This window comes from Alosa alosa, chromosome 7 (genome assembly GCF_017589495.1).
Source record: "Alosa alosa isolate M-15738 ecotype Scorff River chromosome 7, AALO_Geno_1.1, whole genome shotgun sequence".
In the NCBI taxonomy this organism is placed as follows: Eukaryota; Metazoa; Chordata; class Actinopteri; order Clupeiformes; family Clupeidae; genus Alosa; species Alosa alosa.
Genome location: NC_063195.1, coordinates 29,907,512 through 29,925,767, shown reverse-complemented (window position 1 = coordinate 29,925,767; position 18,256 = coordinate 29,907,512). Strand labels below are relative to the sequence as shown.

Here is an 18,256-nt window from a genome sequence, read left to right as displayed (position 1 = left end):
CAGCCATAGGAATCCCCGAAAGATGGCGGCGCCGCCAGACGAGGGGAGCTTGGAGTCTCGCATCAGTGAGTCATACGGAGTTTTTAGCCTTGCAATGGCACAAAAAACTTGTTTCATGGTTGGCATCAACTTTACTGCCACGTTAGGGCTGTATTGTGCCTGTATTAGTCTTTCTATTGACAGGTTACTTCCTCCATATAGGTAGTGACAAGAAACCTGAAAGTGCTAAGTTAACGTTACAATCATCGGTACGCTAGCGAGCTGTGTTGTCAAACAAAACCAGACCTTATCCGCAAATTAAATGCATGGGTCTTTCGTTTTGTAGCATGTTATCAAGGGATGAAATGGACTTTGTTGAGAATATCTACTAATTTATATTGGAGGATATTCCTCAAGCAGTACGAGTTAGTCCGTTGCAAGTAATCGTGGAGGGTAGCTAGCATTTTAGCATTTATGCTTAGCTTGTGTCTAGCTTATGTGTCAGTGTGGAGAATTGGGAGGAGTCACTTGTAGCTAAAGTTGACGTGAAAATGCTAACAGGATGGCTAATGATCAAAATGGGTTGAAAATACATCGCTAACGTTAATTGTTAAACTGTGTGACGGAAATGGTATAATGTTATCGTGTGCTGATATGAGGATCTTGAATGAAGCATTTAAGGTGTAGATTAAAGATGTAATTTCCATGTCTTCAAAGTCGTCAACATTTTGGTTACATTTTCTAAGAGCTCTTCAAAATGGTTCAATACCTAAACATTTACTTTTTGCAATAGCTTGACCATATTCCCTTTGTCACTATTTATTTTATTCTTGATGGTCTGTAATACCGCTGTTAAACTCTTGAGAGCACAGTATGACCATTTTTGCTACACTGCTAATATCTGGAAATTGCTCACAGGAGCTCACAACGTGTAACCAACAGATTTTTGAGTACTGCACAGTACAAATACAAGCCAGTTGACTGCGTGAAAATATAGCCTTTTTCCCCATGTTGAATCACCTGCTCCTCACCCTGCACGTTACTCGTTTCACATATATAATTTTATGCTATTCTATGTCTGATGTATCACCATTTTAGACAAAGCTACCAACCCACTCAACAGAGAGACAGACTGGGATAGCATTCAAGCCTTCTGTGAACGACTGAACAATGAACCTGACGGGTGAGTCGACATAATGTTCAGGGCAAGCACTATTTCAGCCTTTTGAGGAAGCTGCCAGGTAGAAAATGGCCACAGTTGTCATAGTGACATGCATTTTTTAGTATCTGTCCTAATGCCTTTGTAAGTAATTAGTGAATGCCATAATCTGTTTCACATACAGTGCAGAATTATTTGTATAAGGCCACAGGCAAGGAAACGACCTAGATTGTCATCAAGCCGTTTAAAGTTTTATTAGAGTCCTCTCTATCAAATGTTGTGGAGACTCCTCTCTTTACGTACAGCAAGTCTACAAGGGTATTTAAAGTGGCTTATTTGTGATTTATAAAAGGGTATTTAAAGTGGCTTATTTGTGATTTATAAAAGTAAACATTTTGACTGTAGTATAATTTACAAGCGAAATAGTGCAGCCTCAGACCTGCTCATTACCCAATGTCCTTTGCGTCTCTACAGTCCTCAGCTGGCCACCAGGCTTCTGGCTCACAAGATCCAGTCGCCCCAGGAGTGGGAAGCCATGCAGGCACTAATGGTAGGAGTTTAAGGCTGGACTTGGCAACAGAGCAGCCATGTTTGATTGATTACCTCTCTATTCAGGACCTCTATTAAGGTCAAATCAAGATTTCGTCTTTTTTTTAAAGATGTGGATTAGGCTAACCCATACCTTACTCAATAAGAACGTACTGCCCCTGTGGTGGAAGTGATATGAGTTGTGACTCAACCGTGCAGCTCAACTAAAATGTGGAATGTCCAGTTTTAGTTGTGTGCTGAATTGGTCAGAGTTATTTTAGGCTCGTAGCCTATAGTTTATAAGTAGGTATTGTTCAGCACTTTGCATTCTAGTACTACAGCTATTGTTATCATTTGCAGTGTTTCAAGCTTACAAACCCCAATTTGCAGTGGTTAGATTATAGTTATTATTGAGTTATAACTTAACATGAGACACCGTTAAAAAGAAAGAAGTTGTGTAAATGCTCTGTCAGTTCATAGTCTTTGTCTTTGAAGGTGGTCCCATATCTATGACAAGTCATGTGTTTAAAGCAGCAAGGTCAAAGACATTCCAGAATAGACTTCTAAATCCAGAACTTTATTCTTATAGGTTCTAGAAACATGCATGAAGAGCTGTGGGAAAAGGTTCCACAGCGAGGTGGGGAAGTTCCGGTTCCTGAACGAACTCATCAAAGTAGTCTCTCCCAAGGTACTCGCCGCAACCTGCATCCTCTTTGAAGTGTAGACGGTGTACAGAAGATACGCCCCATGCACAGAGGGGTTTAGGTTTACAGATGTCAGCAACAGTTGTCATACCATATCATGAGTGTTGTACCATCTCTATCGGTTGTGGGTTTTTACTGCTTAAAGCCCTTGGCTCTGCAGTTGAGCTTACTAGAACGTTGAGCATTAGTTCAGAGAGTTCATTCACTAAATGTGCAGCCTCTTATCTTATTTGGTTTAAACACCCTGCATCAGTCATGTCATGTCATCGTGCCATTAGTCTTTTTAAATTCCTGTTGAGGAGGATTTGTGTCTGGAAAGGAATTTGTTTCTTCATTTGAAAAGGCTCTTCTGTTATGACTTCGCTCAGTTGGAGTCCTAGTCACGGAAATGGTGGATATCCAATGACAGAAAGATACAGTGTTGCATTAAGCAGTGTCTGAGCTATTTGGTCTTTTGTCTGTGCTATTTGGTCTGAGTCTATGTATTGTTGTGTACTGTTATCTGAACTCTTCTCTTTTGTTTTCAAATGGTGTTTAGTATTTAGGTTCCCGTGCCCCTGAGGCAGTGAAGAAGAAAGTGCTGGAGGTCATGTACAACTGGACCTTGGTGCTACCAGAGGAGACCAAAATCTCAGATGCTTATCAGATGCTGAAAAAGCAAGGTGAGCTTATCGCTACGGTAGTTAACTGAGAGGAGGAAAGATAAGATGAGCAGCTTATGTGCAGTTGAATGTCTGGGGAAGAAGGCAAGCACAGCAGAGTGTGTGTGTGTGTGTGTGTGTGTGTGTGTGTGTGTGTGTGTGTGTGTGTGTATAGCGACCAGAGAGGTAGGTAGATATATACTTAATTGATCCCCAAGGGGAAATTCAAGATGTGTGTGTGCAGCTGAACTGACACAAATTTACATCTGCATTAAATGGGGGGATTGTATAAACACCTTTAGGTTGCTAGAATTGTGTAACACGATTGAAGTATTTCAATGCATGTTTGTGTAGTGGATGTGCACATATACATGTGGGTCTATGTATGTATCTGTATATTCAACACAAGAAAATGGGAACAAAGGCTTGCGGAAGCCCCCATGGTGAATGGCTGGCGTGTAGAAAATATAGACATGATATCAGCGAGCTTTAAGTAGATGGAAACTCATTTTCCGGTCCAGGCATTGTGAAGCAGGACCCGGCACTTCCTGATGATAGATCCCTCCCAATACCGCCACCCCGACCCAAGAACGCTATCTTTGAGGATGAGGAGAAGTCAAAGGTAAATAAAACACAATATAACAGGTTTGGAGTCAAATATTTGTTTGTTTGATTGCTCTGTGTTTGTGGCGGCTTACATAACTCATTCATTTAAAAAACAGTGTAGTGTTAACCTCAAACATTTATTGTGACTTTTCTAACTTGAATTAGATAAAGTTGGATTGTTACTTACTTACGCCTACCGCCAAACTTTGGGCATAGGCCAGAGAAAGCAGAAAAGTAGTGGCAACGAGGGAAGACTTTGAATTTGCTAGCACTTATTTTTTGGAATCACGTGAATCCGCTGTAAGGAGGTGTGTTTATCTGTCCTCCGTGTGACCATACACTATCAAAAGGAGTTTGACGACATAGTGGTTTACAAAAACACACCTCAAAATATGATCCTCTAGATTCGTTAGATAGTTTACCGGTAGTTTCTTTTAGACCTCATGCAAAATGAAACTGTGACTTGTTCAAGTTTCTAAAGATAGTAAACGTTTTGTGGAAAGATGTATATGTAAACATCTTACCCTGGTCTTCAGTGCCATATTGGGGGACTGAGCTGAAAAGCAATTGCTTTTATTATATTATATTATATTATATTATATTATATTATATTATATTATATTATATTATCAGTCTCCCTGTAGAGTTGAAGCTCAATGAATCCATGGATAATTTTATCATGGAAGATCGATAACGTGACATTTGATACAATGTGACATTTGGACCAGTTTCCTTTCTCCTCCCTTCACTGATGATAGACCTGACCATTAATCTAGAATTGCACACAAGGTCCAGTAAGCCAACCATCTGAAAAATGAGATATGTCCTATCCACAGAGGATAGATATCTACGGACTCATGCCTTTTGTCAGGCTTTAGAAAATCAGTTTTCATTTAACATTTCTGTTGAACAAAGCATGGTATTCTCAGTTTGGCATTAAGATGTTTTTGGCATGACTTATGCTCAAAAAATGCAGGCCTATCTGATTTCGAACACCGCTCTTTCCTGTCATACAGGTTACATTGGTGAGAGTACATTATTCATCAATTCAAACAGGCAAATACAGTGTCTGTGTTAATGAACTTAGTCACTGTCAATAAGTGCAAAAAAGGCTGAAATATCGGTGTAACAACAGGCTAAAATAATTAGTAAACATGAGGGGTACCAATAGGACGGTTATAAGAGATACCAACCTCTGAGGCAGAGTGGTTGTCTTTTAAAAATGTTGTAAGCGACTTTGGATGATGTCTTGTTTGTTCAACCCTCAACCCTCCTCTACCCAAACTCCTGTCCCCCCTTTGCAGAGACTGGCTGGAACAGTTTTGCTCCACTTTTTTTGTTGCCAGTTCCTGGAGCCAGGGCTGTGTACGAAGACTAGGTTTTTTTTTTACAGTGTACTCACAGAATGGACAGTACATGAGGAGACATTAGCTGAATGTGACACAGTGTTACGGATTTGAAATCGCTTACAACTGCTTCCAGTACCGCTGTGTGCTGTGATCCCGCTCTAAGTTCAAGGCCGTGATTTAAAGCTATTCTTGTGCTTGTTGCCCCCGTTTGTTCCTGTGCCCTTCTCATTTCCTTCTTCCTTCCCCCCGTGTCTGTAGATGCTGGCACGCCTGCTGAACAGCACTCACCCCGAGGACCTGCGGGCCGCCAACAAACTCATCAAGGAAATGGTGCAGGAAGTGAGTGCCTATAGCTACTGCTTGCTCTCTCTCTGTCCCCTGCACTGTGTGTTTGTGCACAGGTGTGCGTCCGTGTGCGGGTGTGTGTGTGTTCATTGTTGTGCTCTAGTCTTTGTCAAAAGTCCCCCCCCCCCGATTGTTCCATATTGAATCTGTCCAGCATATGTTCCGGGATGTTCTTTAATTTCTGTGCCCTGTGTGTGGCAGTTAGCACAATAGCGTTTCACCCCAAGGATTAAACATGATGACCTGATCCTTTGTTTTGTCACAATATGAAAAGCATCTGTAAACATTAGCAACGACGACTGCATCAGGTTCCCTTTCCTGTTTGCACACGCTTGTGTTTACTCGTTGTTGCCGCGGTGCTCAGGACCAGAAGCGGATGGAGAAGGTGTCCAAGCGGGTGAACGCCATCCAGGAGGTGAAGGAGAGCGTGGGCCTGCTGACGCAGCTCCTGGGGGACTACAGCAACGAGAGTGCCCAGAACAACGAGGAGCTCATCAAGGTGCACGGGATAATGATGGCCACAGGCACAAGTTTAGACGCACACACACACACACACACACACATGAGCGCGCACACATGCAGACACAAATTACATAGACATCACACACACACACACACACACACACACACACACACACACACACACAAGGCTCCCACACATTTTCCACAAGCAGAAATCATACAGATATTGTTTGTGTGTAGACTTGCTGTGTCAACTCACACATCTGCACACACAGCAGTGCCAATTACCTCAGCACCTCTCACATCCACGGCACGTTCAACAGCGGCCCTGGGGTCAGAGTTCCCATGGAAACTAGCTAATAATCTGTGTGAAGCCACCAGACAATTAGTGATCAGTGAAATCAAAGCACAGACACCTCCGTCGTTAAAGCACTCCTGTAGAGTCTCGACTCGTTTGGTTATGCTGTTAAAGTCACCATTTGCTAATAAAGAAGGTGGGCTTTGATGTGATGATGCATGCAAAAAAACACCTTTTAAATGGGTGTACTTAGTATCTTTTGGGAAATGTTGTTTTATGAAGAGAGTTAAAAGTTAATTCCCATGTTGATGCATCTGTTATTCTGAGCAGGATGAAAGTGTATGTCTAATGAGGAAGTGTGTGTGTGTGTGTGTGTGTGTGTGTGTGTGTGTGTGTGTGTGTGTAGGACTTGTACCAGCGCTGTGAGAAAATGAGGCCCACACTGTTTCGCCTAGCCAGCGACACAGAGGACAACGACGAGGCCTTAGGTATGGACCAGCAGCAGCACCAGCATGTTGTTAACTCTGGTGAAATACTGTTGTTAAACATGGCCAAAAACACCTCAGTCAAACACTGTAGTACATCTTACATGATCTTATTTCAAGATTAGGATTTGTATTCAGTTCAAGACATGACAAGAAACTATATAAAAATTAGTACTATTATTAGTAATGATGACTCCCTTCTATGTAATGATACCGTGATGAGTTGATTGTTAGTGTGTGACCACTGTGATGAGGTGACTGATAGGGGATTGATACTGTCTGACCGCTCTGATTGCCCTCCTCAGCGGAGATCCTGCAGGCCAACGACAGCCTCACCCAGGTGATCAACCTGTACAGGCAGCTTGTGAAGGGAGAGGAGGTCAACGGGGACAGCTCGACCATGCCTCAGCTCAAAGGTCAGGAGCCCACCTCACCTGCTCGCCCACAGCTATTGAGATTTGTGTTGAGTTGTGGAGCTTGTTGAGCTGAAACACTCATTTGAAGCAGTTGCTGAATGGATCCCCAATTATAATTATATGTCAAATACCAAGCAATGGAGTAGCTGTTTGTTTTGTGTCTGTCAGATCATTTGACCCCCTTCATAACAGCAGTGACCCTGAGGATCAAAGATCATTTGACCCCTTCATAACAGTAGTGACCCTGAGGATCAAAGATCATTTGACCCCCTTCATAACAGTAGTGACCCTGAGGATCAAAGATCATTTGACCCCCTTCATAACAGTAGTCATGACCTTGAGGATCTTGATGTTGTGATTTCTCTTTCGCCCCACGCGCAGGAAGTAGCACTGCTCTGCTGGACCTGTCAGGCCTTGATACTTCGCCCTCCGCTCCGACTGTCCCAGAGTTCCCCTCTCAGCCCACCCCTTCACAGGAAATTGGCATCAGCCTGCTGGACGATGAGCTCATGTCGCTAGGTAACTGCCTCTGATCTCTGTCTGAACCCCACACCATACTGCAGCTGACATTCGTCAGAGTGCAACCGGATGTCCCCGTATGTTTAGTTTACATTCCACTGCATTAGCTGGACGAGTTTTGCTTCTTTACAACTGGTTTATCCACTTGTGTTTGATCAGGGTTGACTGATGTGGCCCCTGCAAGCTCTAATCTGGCTTCCCAGTCCGGAGACGCAACGACATGGAACTCTTTTCAGGTGAGAACAGGACTTGCATCCACAGTAACGCACATTTCACAAACACTGTAGTATGCAGCAAAAGTCGCACGCAACACATTTTAAGGACGCAGCTGATTTTTTTTATATAAATAGTGCTGTAATGAGTGTGCTATTTTGTTGTAATAAAAAAGGAACACATTTGTACATGGTAAGGAAAGTATATTGTTTGACTTGAAATGTGCTGAATGAAAATGTACTAATTATTTATACATTACCTTTCGTTCTTCAGTCTTCTGATAGTGTCGACCCACCTGCTCCAGTCGCACCTGCAGCGGTGCTGTTGCCCTCTGTGACTGCAGCACCTGCGGCACCTGCAGTCCCAGTTAGCGGCGCTCCACCTACCACCAAGGCCCTGGATGAGCTGGACCTGCTGGGCAAGACGCTGATGCAGCAGTCCCTTCCCCCCGAGAGCCAGCAGGTCAAATGGTAACCACTCATGTTTACCTGTTGTCATTTCATTTCATCTATTTGTTTATTTGATAGGGACAATGCTTATTAGTTGACGGACAAAATGCTGTGAGTTAGCTGTGAGTGCCAATTCATGTTTATCTGTGATCCTAGAGCAGGGACGACTCTGTCTAGTCTTTGTGGTAATTAACAAGACCCTTTGTCTTGGCTGTGATTTAGTTTGGAAGTTGGTAGTTAGTAGCCTCAACTTAAGCCTTAAGATGTTGCACCAAATGCAGCTAACCAAGCCTTGCAGGTGTTTGTGAGGGACTGATGAGATTAGGGCTGCAAACTACAAAGTATGCTCTCAAATGAGCATTTGCCTGTTTATAGTTACTGGATTTCTCCACAAGATGAGCAGCTTACTGCAGATGTTCTCAGTTAGGTGTGTTAGTGTGCTTAGAACTTGTTTTTATTATGTATTTATTTGAATTAAAATGAGTTAATGGATGTTCTTTTCTTTTTTTTGATTTCCGAAAGGGACAAACTTCAGTCTCACTCCAAGCCCACTCTGCGCGACCTTCAGACCAAGACGACCACGAACCCCAGCCCAACGCCCAGCCCCATCCTGACCCTGACCTCGGACCAGCCAGAGATGCTCCTGGACGCCCAGCACGGCCTCGGCGCTCCCTCGCTAGACCTGACCTCTGGCACTAGCACTCCCCCGAATGACATTTCCTTAGCTAATGTGAATGTACCCTTGGAATCCATCAAACCTAGTAAGATGATCTATCTAAAGGGTTTTGAGTTATGAAGGAAGGGTCAGTTGCCTGGATTGGACATAGTTGTTAAAATGGGATATAAGGAATGACATTTGAGAGTGATATAAAATAAATTATGTAATAAATTGAGTGTATTATTCAGTGTACCTCTAAACCTTACTGTGCCATGATGCTCTCTCCCTCTCTCCTTCCCTCCTTTCTTTTCTGTACGTTTTTAGGTAGCATGTTGCCTGTGACTATATTTGATAAACACAGTTTGCGGGTGCTGTTCCACTACGCGCGGGACTGTCCCCCTTCACGGCCGGACGTGCTGGTGGTCATCATCTCCATGCTGTCCTCCGCCCCCATACCCATCACCAACATTCGCTTGCAGTCGGCCGTCCCCAAGGTACGGAGCTGTCCGCACAGGCGCTCTCTCTACACCAGTGCAAAGCTCAGCGCTCTAGTCTGAGGTTAACAATCCACAAGCTGTGACATTTTGAATTTGTGCAGTGAGTTTGAGTCTGACTACCCGAACAAATTGGTGTGTACTGCAGTGTAGCAGTCTAGGCGGAAAGATTGAGAATTGGTCTGGATATCCTTGGTTCACATGCGATTTCCAAAGCCAGCAGTGAAATTAAACTTATCGTCGTAGCGTATCGTCAAATCAGCGAGCCCGTTCGACCTTGCAGATCTGGCTGAATCTTTCAATACAAACATTCCTTAAACAGATCTGCGTAGCGCTGTTTCGATCAAACAAGCCCGTTGATTTGACAATACCAGACCAGGAACACAATTTCTTCCTACAGTTACAGGTCTTGTTATAACCTCTTTGTACACTTTCAAAGTTTACAATACTTTGGTTTGTCTGTAGAAACCCTCATCACACTACCACAGAAGTGTAATTATATTTTGAGCATTGTTAGTGGTATAAAATAGCAACGTAAATATACCCTAGGTTGTTTTTACTCTGGAGTTACCCTTTAAGCTGATACATTGAATTCTTAAGAAATTCTTTCCAAACGCATCCTCTTTCAACCACTATTTCCAGGAACAGTACTTTGTTTAAAAATAACATCACTTCTTTTTAAGTGGGATTTTGGGAGGGTGTGATGGGGACCCATGTGTTCATGAGTGTTCTCTCTCTCTCTCACTCACTCACACTCTCTCTCTCTCTCTCTCTCTCTCTCTCTCTCTCTCTCTCTCTCTCCCCCCCCCCTCTCTCTCTCTCTCTCTCACTCACTCTCTCTCTCTCTCTCACTTACTCACTCACACTCTCTCTCTCTCTCTCTCTCCCTCTCTCTCCCTCCCCCCGTGCCACAGACTATGCGGGTGAAGCTACAGCCTCCGTCCGGCACGGAGCTGCCGGCCTTCAACCCCATCCTCCCCCCCGCCGCCATCACCCAAGTCCTGCTGCTGGCCAACCCTCACAAGGTAAGCGGCAGAGTGAAGGCTCACACGCCACAGGGTACCGTGACTGTCCAGCTCCTGACCCACCTTTCCAGGCCATCTTCATGAATGAGTAAATATTTATGTGCCTTATATGCTAGAGCTAGTTTGTCCTGTGGCAAGCTTCTTGTTATGTTTTACCTGTTTTAATGCAACTCTATATACCGTATTTTCCGGACTATAAGTCGCTCCGGATCATAAGTCGCATCAAAAAACATACCGTATATATCTTTTTTAATACACCTCTTTATTTTCATGTCTATTTACATTGTACATTCTCACTGAAAGCCTCAAAACTATGAATAAATGCAAAGTTGTTTGGCCCACAGATGAATATTTGTCAAGTTATGGCTTGCTGAATATGGTATGAAGTAAAATAAAAAATAGCAACTTTGAAGAAACTAGAATATAAGACATGTTTTCAGTTATTTCACACTTTTTTGTTAAGTACATAATTCCACATGTGTTTATTAATAGTTTTGATGAATCTACAATGTAAATAGTCATGAAAATAAAGGAAACGCATTGAATGAGTCTTTATCTATTTATATATATACACCTGTTTTAATACACCTCTATAATACCTGTACTGGAGATTATGGCCCAGGTGCCTCTTATCTTGGCCAGACTGTCCCTTTGAGTTGTAGAAAACAACCGAGGTGCTGAGTGACCTTGAGCCAGTCTGCTACCCAGGTGCTGAGTGACCTTGAGCCAGTCTGCTACCCAGGCACTGCCTTATACAGACTGGCCTCACCACTCAACAGCAACTTTCTATGCTATGAGTCATGTAGACACTGAGCAGTATTTAAAAAGCTATGTTTTATTTAGAGAGCTGAGTCCCTTGAAAAGGTGGGAGTAAAAATATGCTGTGGAGTGCCTCTGACTAAAGAGGTATAGAGTGAATTTCCACAGCAATACCCAAGTAAATTCACAGCGCACACTTATCAGTTGTCAGATGTGACAGAATGCACGGGCATCATCTTGAATGTGTTTACAGTGATTCTTCTATTTTTTTTTCTCTTGCAGGAGAAAGTACGATTGCGGTACAAGCTCACCTTTGATCTTGGAGAGGAATCACATGATGAGTCTGGGGATGTTGAACAGTTCCCACCCCCAGAGAACTGGGGGAACCTTTAGGAAAACGGACCAGCTTCCTGTTTGATGATCCGTTCTGCTTCCTACTACCCTTTGCCCGATGGTGTGAACTCGATACAATAATCCTGTCAATGGTCCTGCTTTTTGAAACTGCAGTCCGTTCTCATTGCCCACTGCAGTCCTCTAGCTCTGCCTCTTGCCTACCTGTCTGAGTCTGGCTAGTGTGTCTCTTTCTTCATTTCTCATTCCAATGATTGACGGTTATGAAATCAGCCATGTCCCTCTGCTTGAACACTGTACTTGATTTAGCTGTGTGCAAATGTAACCAACTACAACAACCCCGTTGCTATGACTTCCAAGCAAGTAAGTTGGGCCTTTTTTTTTTTAAACAGAACGTCAGATGTGTGTGTGCATGTATTTGTGTGTGTGTGTGTGTGTGTTTGTGTGTGAGCGAGAGAGAGAGAGAGAGTGTGTGGGACTGTTTGCATTTCTGTTCAGCATTTACTCATCTGTGTCGTCAAGTACTAAAGAAAGAATGAAACGAAGCCGTCAGTCCAGTCGTCTCGGTTTTACCAGTCGCATAGTGACAGGTACATGCAGTGGGCAGGTAGAGGTCTCGAACCACACAACCGGATAATGTGTCTATCTGTGATATATAACATGCATCCAGTCCTCTACAAAGGAAATCCAAATTATCCCTTTCCATGGACTTGAAGTTTATCAGATTGTTTTCACCTGTTTTTTTTTTTTTACTATTATTTAAACATTTTTCTGTCTGATATTCCACATGAAGTTGCACTTTCTTTTGCACATTACCTCCCAAATACTGACTTATCGTTTTATTCCACTACATTACGTAGTATTCACTCTAGACAACACACAGTTGGAGCTCACCTGGTCTTTAGAAGGAACCTTAAAAGGGGGAACCGTGCGGACTATTTGTGTCCGCGGTCCTGAGCCGTCTGCACTTCCCTTGTTGACTGCTGTAGACACCCAAAGGGAGCCCTGGTTTGGGGGTTCCACCAGGCAAGCTGTCGATGCTGAATTCTTGTTTGAAAATCTACCGTATGTGCCTGAGCCGACACGTTTCTTTTGCGTTTCTAGTTCCAGTCTTGTTCTGTTTCTTTTATTATTCTTTTTTTTTTTTAAAGCTGTGTAGAGATACATGTCGTACATTAGTCTTTTAAGTTTGGAATTCCATTTTGAAGAGAGCTGTTTGCAAATGTTTTTTTGTTTTGTTTGTTTGTTTGTTTGTTTGTTTGTTTGTTTTCTGCTTGGTAAATTAATTGTGTTCACACTAACCATAGAGTGCATCAGGGACAGGGAGTTATTTGGAAGCAATTTGTGTGTTAACTTGTGAGATCATGAAGAATAGAAGACGGTTAACGGTTAACACAGTTGGAACTCTCACCATTCTCCACCTGTGCTGCCTCTTTGGATCCTCCCCTGGAATATTCTCATGTAAACCCTATTGTGATGTTGCACTTCTGACTTGTTGCCCCCACCCCCCCTTGCTTACCCCAGTATGGTTGAGCCTGTGCCCCCAGGCCTGGGGAGGCTATGAATCAATGACGTCCCTCCAGGAGAGACCGGACTCATAAGCTGAGCCTCATACCCACTCAGCTAATGGGAGCTGAATGGCTTGCGCTTGAGGAAGGCCAAGCTGACTGCCATGGCAAACGTGGCATCCTCAGTCTCCAAAACACATTCCGAACACCCCCATCTGCCCACCTGCATCATTACCCCCCCACACCCCCATACCCCCTAATGCTCATGCTACTTGCTCACTTCATTGCCCTTCCTTAACTGGTCTGATTTTGTAAATAGTATCGGTATTGCAATTATGTACATTTGCCAAAAAAGAATACAAAGAAATACAGATGCAAAATCATTATGGAGGGAAAATGGAGAGAATGTAGTGCAAATATGTATTTAAGGGAAATAAAAGTTATTCTTTTTCTCGGGGGTTTAAAACAAGCAGTGTTGTGTTCTATGGATGCAAGCTTCAGGTGGAGAGCGAAAACTTTTTCTTGGGCTTTAGAATTGTCTGGATGGTCCTATCCTTCCTCTTATTTCTGTTATTGAACTGGCATTCTGTAGTTATGAGAACACAGGGACGCACAGAATTGCTACTCAAGATAGAACTATGATGTTAAAGGTCTTTATTTAAACCTGTAAAAGAGAAGCACAATAGTATAAAAAAGAACAGACTTGATGGGTGCAGCTCCCATTTGACTAAGATTTCAAACAAATCAGAGGCACTGGGTTCGGTGTATGTTTTCCAACTGTGTTGTCTTCAATCCCTAATTAGTCCCTAGATTAAACATCATATAATGATCAAAAATACAAAATAAAAGAAGTGACCAAATTGAATTCAATCTTATACTATATACTATGGATGCAGGTGGCTTGACACTGAGATATAGAAAGTAATGACCTGGATTTTGGCATTACAAAAGTATAATATATTTGATAATTACAAAAGAACGAGTTATAGCAACTTAATTCACTATTCAAATGGATCAATTTCCTTTCTGACCCACAGTTACTAATTCACACATAATGTCTGGCCACTATTTGCCAAGAGGGGCTGCTCAGAAGAGCGTGGCCCACCAACAAAGAGAGAGACACCAAAGCTTCTTTACTGGTACAGCACATTCACATAAAACACAATCAGCTGCAGAGCATAAAACTGAAGCGAATCAGCCCTTACCTCCTCAGGTCCTCCACTGTTGGTGACAACTAGCCAACAGGAGAGGGGGAAAGAAAAGAACACAGGATTACACTTTCACCATGTCCATCTATTCCTATGGGAGGAGGACAGTGGGCTCCTTTTTTTGGGAACGGGTCAGGTTGATGGTCCTTAAGATAAGCGATCTCTTAGGCTACTTCCTGGGCGGTGGAGGTGGGGGAGGAGGTGGCGGGGCGAACGGATACGGGCCCTGCCCTAGGAACCCCATCATGGGCTGGGGAGGAGGGGGGAACTGCTGCGCCATGAGAGGCTGGGGCCCGGCCACGCCCTGGGCCGGTGGAGGAGGGGGCTGGCCGAAGGGACCCTGAGGCGGACCCGAGGGCTCCTGCACGCCGCTGCCCCCTCCTCCACCGCCACCACCACCCCCCCTGGAGCCGTACTGGCCGCCGCCACCGGAGCCGTAGCTCTGGAACTGCTCGTTGTAGCCGCCGCGGCCGCCTCCCGCGCGTCCCGGCTGAGGAGGAGGAGGACGAGCGGTCCGGTCAGTCGGCTGCTGCCATGGGCGGCCGGGTTGGAGCGGCAGGGCCTTTGAGCTGCCGCCCACATAGCGCATTCGCCGCTCACACTCATCCTGGTACATCATGTTGGGGTTGTTCGAACTGGAGCCGCCGCCACGGTAACGCATCCTACCTCCTGCCAAGGGGAGAAGCACAGGGGACCTTTTTCACAGCAGACACTTTTGACATGAAATATATAGCCCAGGTGTTTCTAATGACATTCATTAAGGTTCTGACTGCTACACCCAACTGCTTCTACACCTCCGTTTGTAAACTTATCAATGCCCAAACCCACATGCTAAATCCTGCCCCACCTGTTCAGCCTCCCTCGTCCCTCTGCTCTGGAGTGTGTGTGTGAGCCTCACCTCCGCCTCCTCCGCGTCCAGAGTCCACCAGCTGCAGCAGCTTGGGGTTGATGGCCTGCCGCGCCTCCTCCAGCACGCGCACCAGGTCGCGCGCCTGCCGCAGGTTCCCCGGGGTGAAGAAGGTGTAGGCCGTGCCCTTGTTGGTGCTGCGGGCGGTGCGCCCGATGCGGTGCACGTAATCCTCCGACGAGTTGGGGTAGTCGTAGTTGATGACGAACTTGACGTCCTCCACATCTTCGGGAGGGGAAGGAGAGGTGAAGAGGTGTTGTCGTTTTGGGTTGAGAAGAAGTGAAAGAAAAAGAAGTCAAAGTGGTGACGAAACGATTAAACAATTTTGTACATTATTTTTAACACTATCACTATTAGACCTGTCAGTCAAATCTACTTAAAACATAAATAAGTTTCTATTATATTCTATTTGTACATTATTTTTAACACTATCACTATTAGACCTATCAGTCAAATCTACTTAAAACATAAATAAGTTTCTATTATATTCTATTTGTACATTATTTTTAACACTATCACTATTAGACCTATCAGTCAAATCTACTTAAAACATAAATAAGTTTCTATTATATTCTATTTGTACATTCTTTTTTAACACTATCACTATTACTATTTTATATATTATAATAAAAGGTCAAATCTACTTAAAAAGGTACAGATATTTCACTATCAAAATTATTAAGCTCAAGCACTCAACTTCTGTGTATACTTACCTGTGAGTCCCAAAAAATATTTTAAAAGTAAAAAATGTGTTAATGCCTTAAAAATACATGTAATATCTGAAAAAGTTGAAAATCGAATAGATCTAAAAGTATCTTGTCTGGAGAGAAAGCCATTTAGCTAACCATAACCACCAAAACGAACTGCATCTTGCCTATAAAAGCTTTTGCAAAATCTTAATACATTTTTTTTTATTTCTGTCAACACTAGTTTGACAGAGGTAACGGTGCAACCTTTAGAAACAAGCCAATACTTTAGAATGTATGAAAGCAAAACTGTTGTCAAAAATGCTCAGATTTGGTGGTTGTTTGACACTAATCTATTGCAGGTCGTAGTTGAATTTGTTGAAAAAAAGAGCAAATGAAGGACTAAGGGGGTGTTACTAGATAAACGTTTTGAATTATATACCACAGCTAGAATTTAGTACTCTGTGTCCGAGGTGATAATGATCAGGAATCCGTTGTGGATTCACATTCATTTCCTCTTAGCTACAGGGACGAAAACAGTGAATAAACACAAAAGTCTGTTTCTCATTACATGGGGCATGGGGCTCCGACTATACTGCTGCGGCCCAGGACAGAAAATGTCTCCTCTATTTCTACAATCACAAATATTACTACTGAGAGTGAATGGTACGCTTCTACGCTTTAATCTAACAGAGCTGCATTGGAGAGAGGGATGGAGGGAGGTGAGTTTGGGAGGGGGCTAGTTCAGTACTTACCCGAGTTTGGGATGCTTTTACACGGGTAGTCACCCCCCCTGCTCTGTGCTGGGTCGCGTGGAGGAGCCAAAGATGGAGGAGGGAGGTCCCGTCCGCACATCGCCCTGTCCAGAACCTCCCCCTTCACCCTTGGCGAAAACACCAGCAACTCCGGGCGCGAGCGGAACCGGCTCCCCACCAGTTCTCCGTCTCTCGCCAGGTTGCAGGACCTCCACAATCGGTAGCGGACCGGAACCAGCACTCTTAGCCCTCCCTCTCTGTCTGTCTGTCCGAGGCTGTCCCCAACACCGGGCCTCTGGACAGACAGCAACCTGGGTCCTATGGGGCTACTGTGACACATGGTTTTTGTGGACCCCTTTCTTATTCTGTAGAGCCTTTTGGGAGGTCTGCACACGGTCTTCCTCATTTCATGTTTAGTAACATTAGTCACCTGTGCAATCACTGACTCCTCACATTAAAGATCAGAGGTGCAACAATAACCAGTCAGTCACAATAGAGCCTCTACACACTAGGACAGCAGGTCTGGGTTATCTCTCCTGCTCTGGTACAACTCTGGGCCCTTGAGGAGGAACTCGGAATAGCTCCGATGGCGAGCAGCCATATTCTAGACACTAAGCTGTGGTTGCGTTGCAGAGGGGAGGGGCAGTCTTGGCACCCAAAATGGTGCCCGGCTGCTCTGCCTGACGTTTGGGGGACGTTCGAAAAAGCCTGAGGGGGGAGAAGAGAACAATGACACAGTCAGACTGTGGCTCTGCAGATTCCACAATCCACTACGACACCCCCCCCCCCCCCCCCTTTGCTTTGAATTCCGGCCAACTCCTCGATGGTCGGACGACAAGAGGACCCAGTTACAGTTTCAGTGCCCTTTTTCTGACCTTTCCTTCCCAGTTCCTCCTTCTCAAGTAACAGGACATCCTGGGTTGTTGTCTCGTTTCTTGCTGATTAACTTACTGACACTTCTACACAAACAGGGACGCTGGTCTGCTGAGTGGGGAGGCTCTAAGCCGGGGTAGCTGAAGGAGACGTCACGAGACACGAGGGCCAGAGGCAGGTGAGGAGCGTGCGTCCGTCCATCTGCCCCCAGACCTCTGATTGGGCCAGCAGTGAGCCCCGAGACAGCCCCATTGGCCAGGTAACACGGTTTTGGGGCAGTAACAAGAAACAGACAGTACCCCTCATAGTTGGTTGGGGAAGGGGGAGGCATAATGCACAGGGGGTAAGTAAGGCAGGAGTCCATCACTGGTCACTGGGGGCAGGGAGACTCCACACATTGAGCTGTTCGTGTAATGGTGGCGCTGGACAGTTTCTCTACAGGAATAGTGTCTTTTTTTGCTGTGTGTTGCATGACAAAGCATAGGCTTGGACAGACAGGACAGGCACATAGAAACACACAGAAGAAGAGTGTGTGTGTGTGTGTGTGTGTGTGTGTGTGTATGACAAAATGTATGACGTACAGAGACAGGGGGACAGAGAACGGTAAAGGACAACATATGTACTACATAACTAGAACCAGTCGCACAGCTAGAGGGGTGCCCCCCATAACACTCTGCAAGTGAGGATAAGGCATAACAAGGCTTGGGCAGGGAAAGGCCAGGTTGGGGTCAGAGGGTGAGGGCAAAGGTCAACGAACAGCAGGGTCCAGTCTACCCTTCTGCTGTTACCAGCCCTAAATGTTGTTAGCCCTAAATAGATGCTTAGCCCCCTCCCCAATATTCCTTCAGTTGGTATTCTGAGGAAACCGAAACACAGCAT

At 44.5% G+C, this 18,256-nt stretch overlaps 2 protein-coding genes across 2 annotated transcripts in view; one reads left to right on the top strand and one right to left on the bottom strand.

Moving 5' to 3' along the window:
* The first annotated feature begins 14 nt into the window (after positions 1-14).
* gga1 (golgi-associated, gamma adaptin ear containing, ARF binding protein 1) lies at positions 15-13,399 on the top strand. Its single transcript, XM_048248274.1, has 17 exons — positions 15-65; positions 1,078-1,162; positions 1,613-1,688; positions 2,256-2,354; positions 2,909-3,032; positions 3,533-3,633; positions 5,225-5,305; positions 5,676-5,810; positions 6,478-6,559; positions 6,862-6,972; positions 7,354-7,491; positions 7,651-7,727; positions 7,978-8,174; positions 8,676-8,914; positions 9,136-9,305; positions 10,220-10,330; positions 11,372-13,399. The coding sequence occupies exons 1-17, from the start codon at positions 23-25 to the stop codon at positions 11,480-11,482; spliced, it is 1,980 nt and encodes a 659-aa protein (XP_048104231.1). The 5' UTR covers positions 15-22; the 3' UTR covers positions 11,483-13,399.
* Positions 13,400-13,585: 186 nt separating this feature from the next.
* Positions 13,586-18,256, bottom strand: part of LOC125297794 (probable ATP-dependent RNA helicase DDX17) — a gene marked incomplete in the record, with an annotated part of 9,836 nt that continues 5,165 nt past the window's right edge. The window contains 2 exon segments of the mRNA XM_048248275.1: positions 13,586-14,825; positions 15,055-15,288. Coding sequence (XP_048104232.1) covers positions 14,326-14,825; positions 15,055-15,288 — 734 coding nt within the window.

Coding starts and splice junctions, on each gene's coding strand:
- gga1 (XM_048248274.1), top strand. CDS start 23: ATGGCGGCGCCGCCAGACGAGGGGAGCTTGGAGTCTCGCATCA. Junction 7,728..7,977: donor CGACATGGAACTCTTTTCAG/GTGAGAACAGGA, acceptor TTCGTTCTTCAG/TCTTCTGATAGTGTCGACCC. Junction 10,331..11,371: donor TGCTGGCCAACCCTCACAAG/GTAAGCGGCAGA, acceptor TTTCTCTTGCAG/GAGAAAGTACGATTGCGGTA.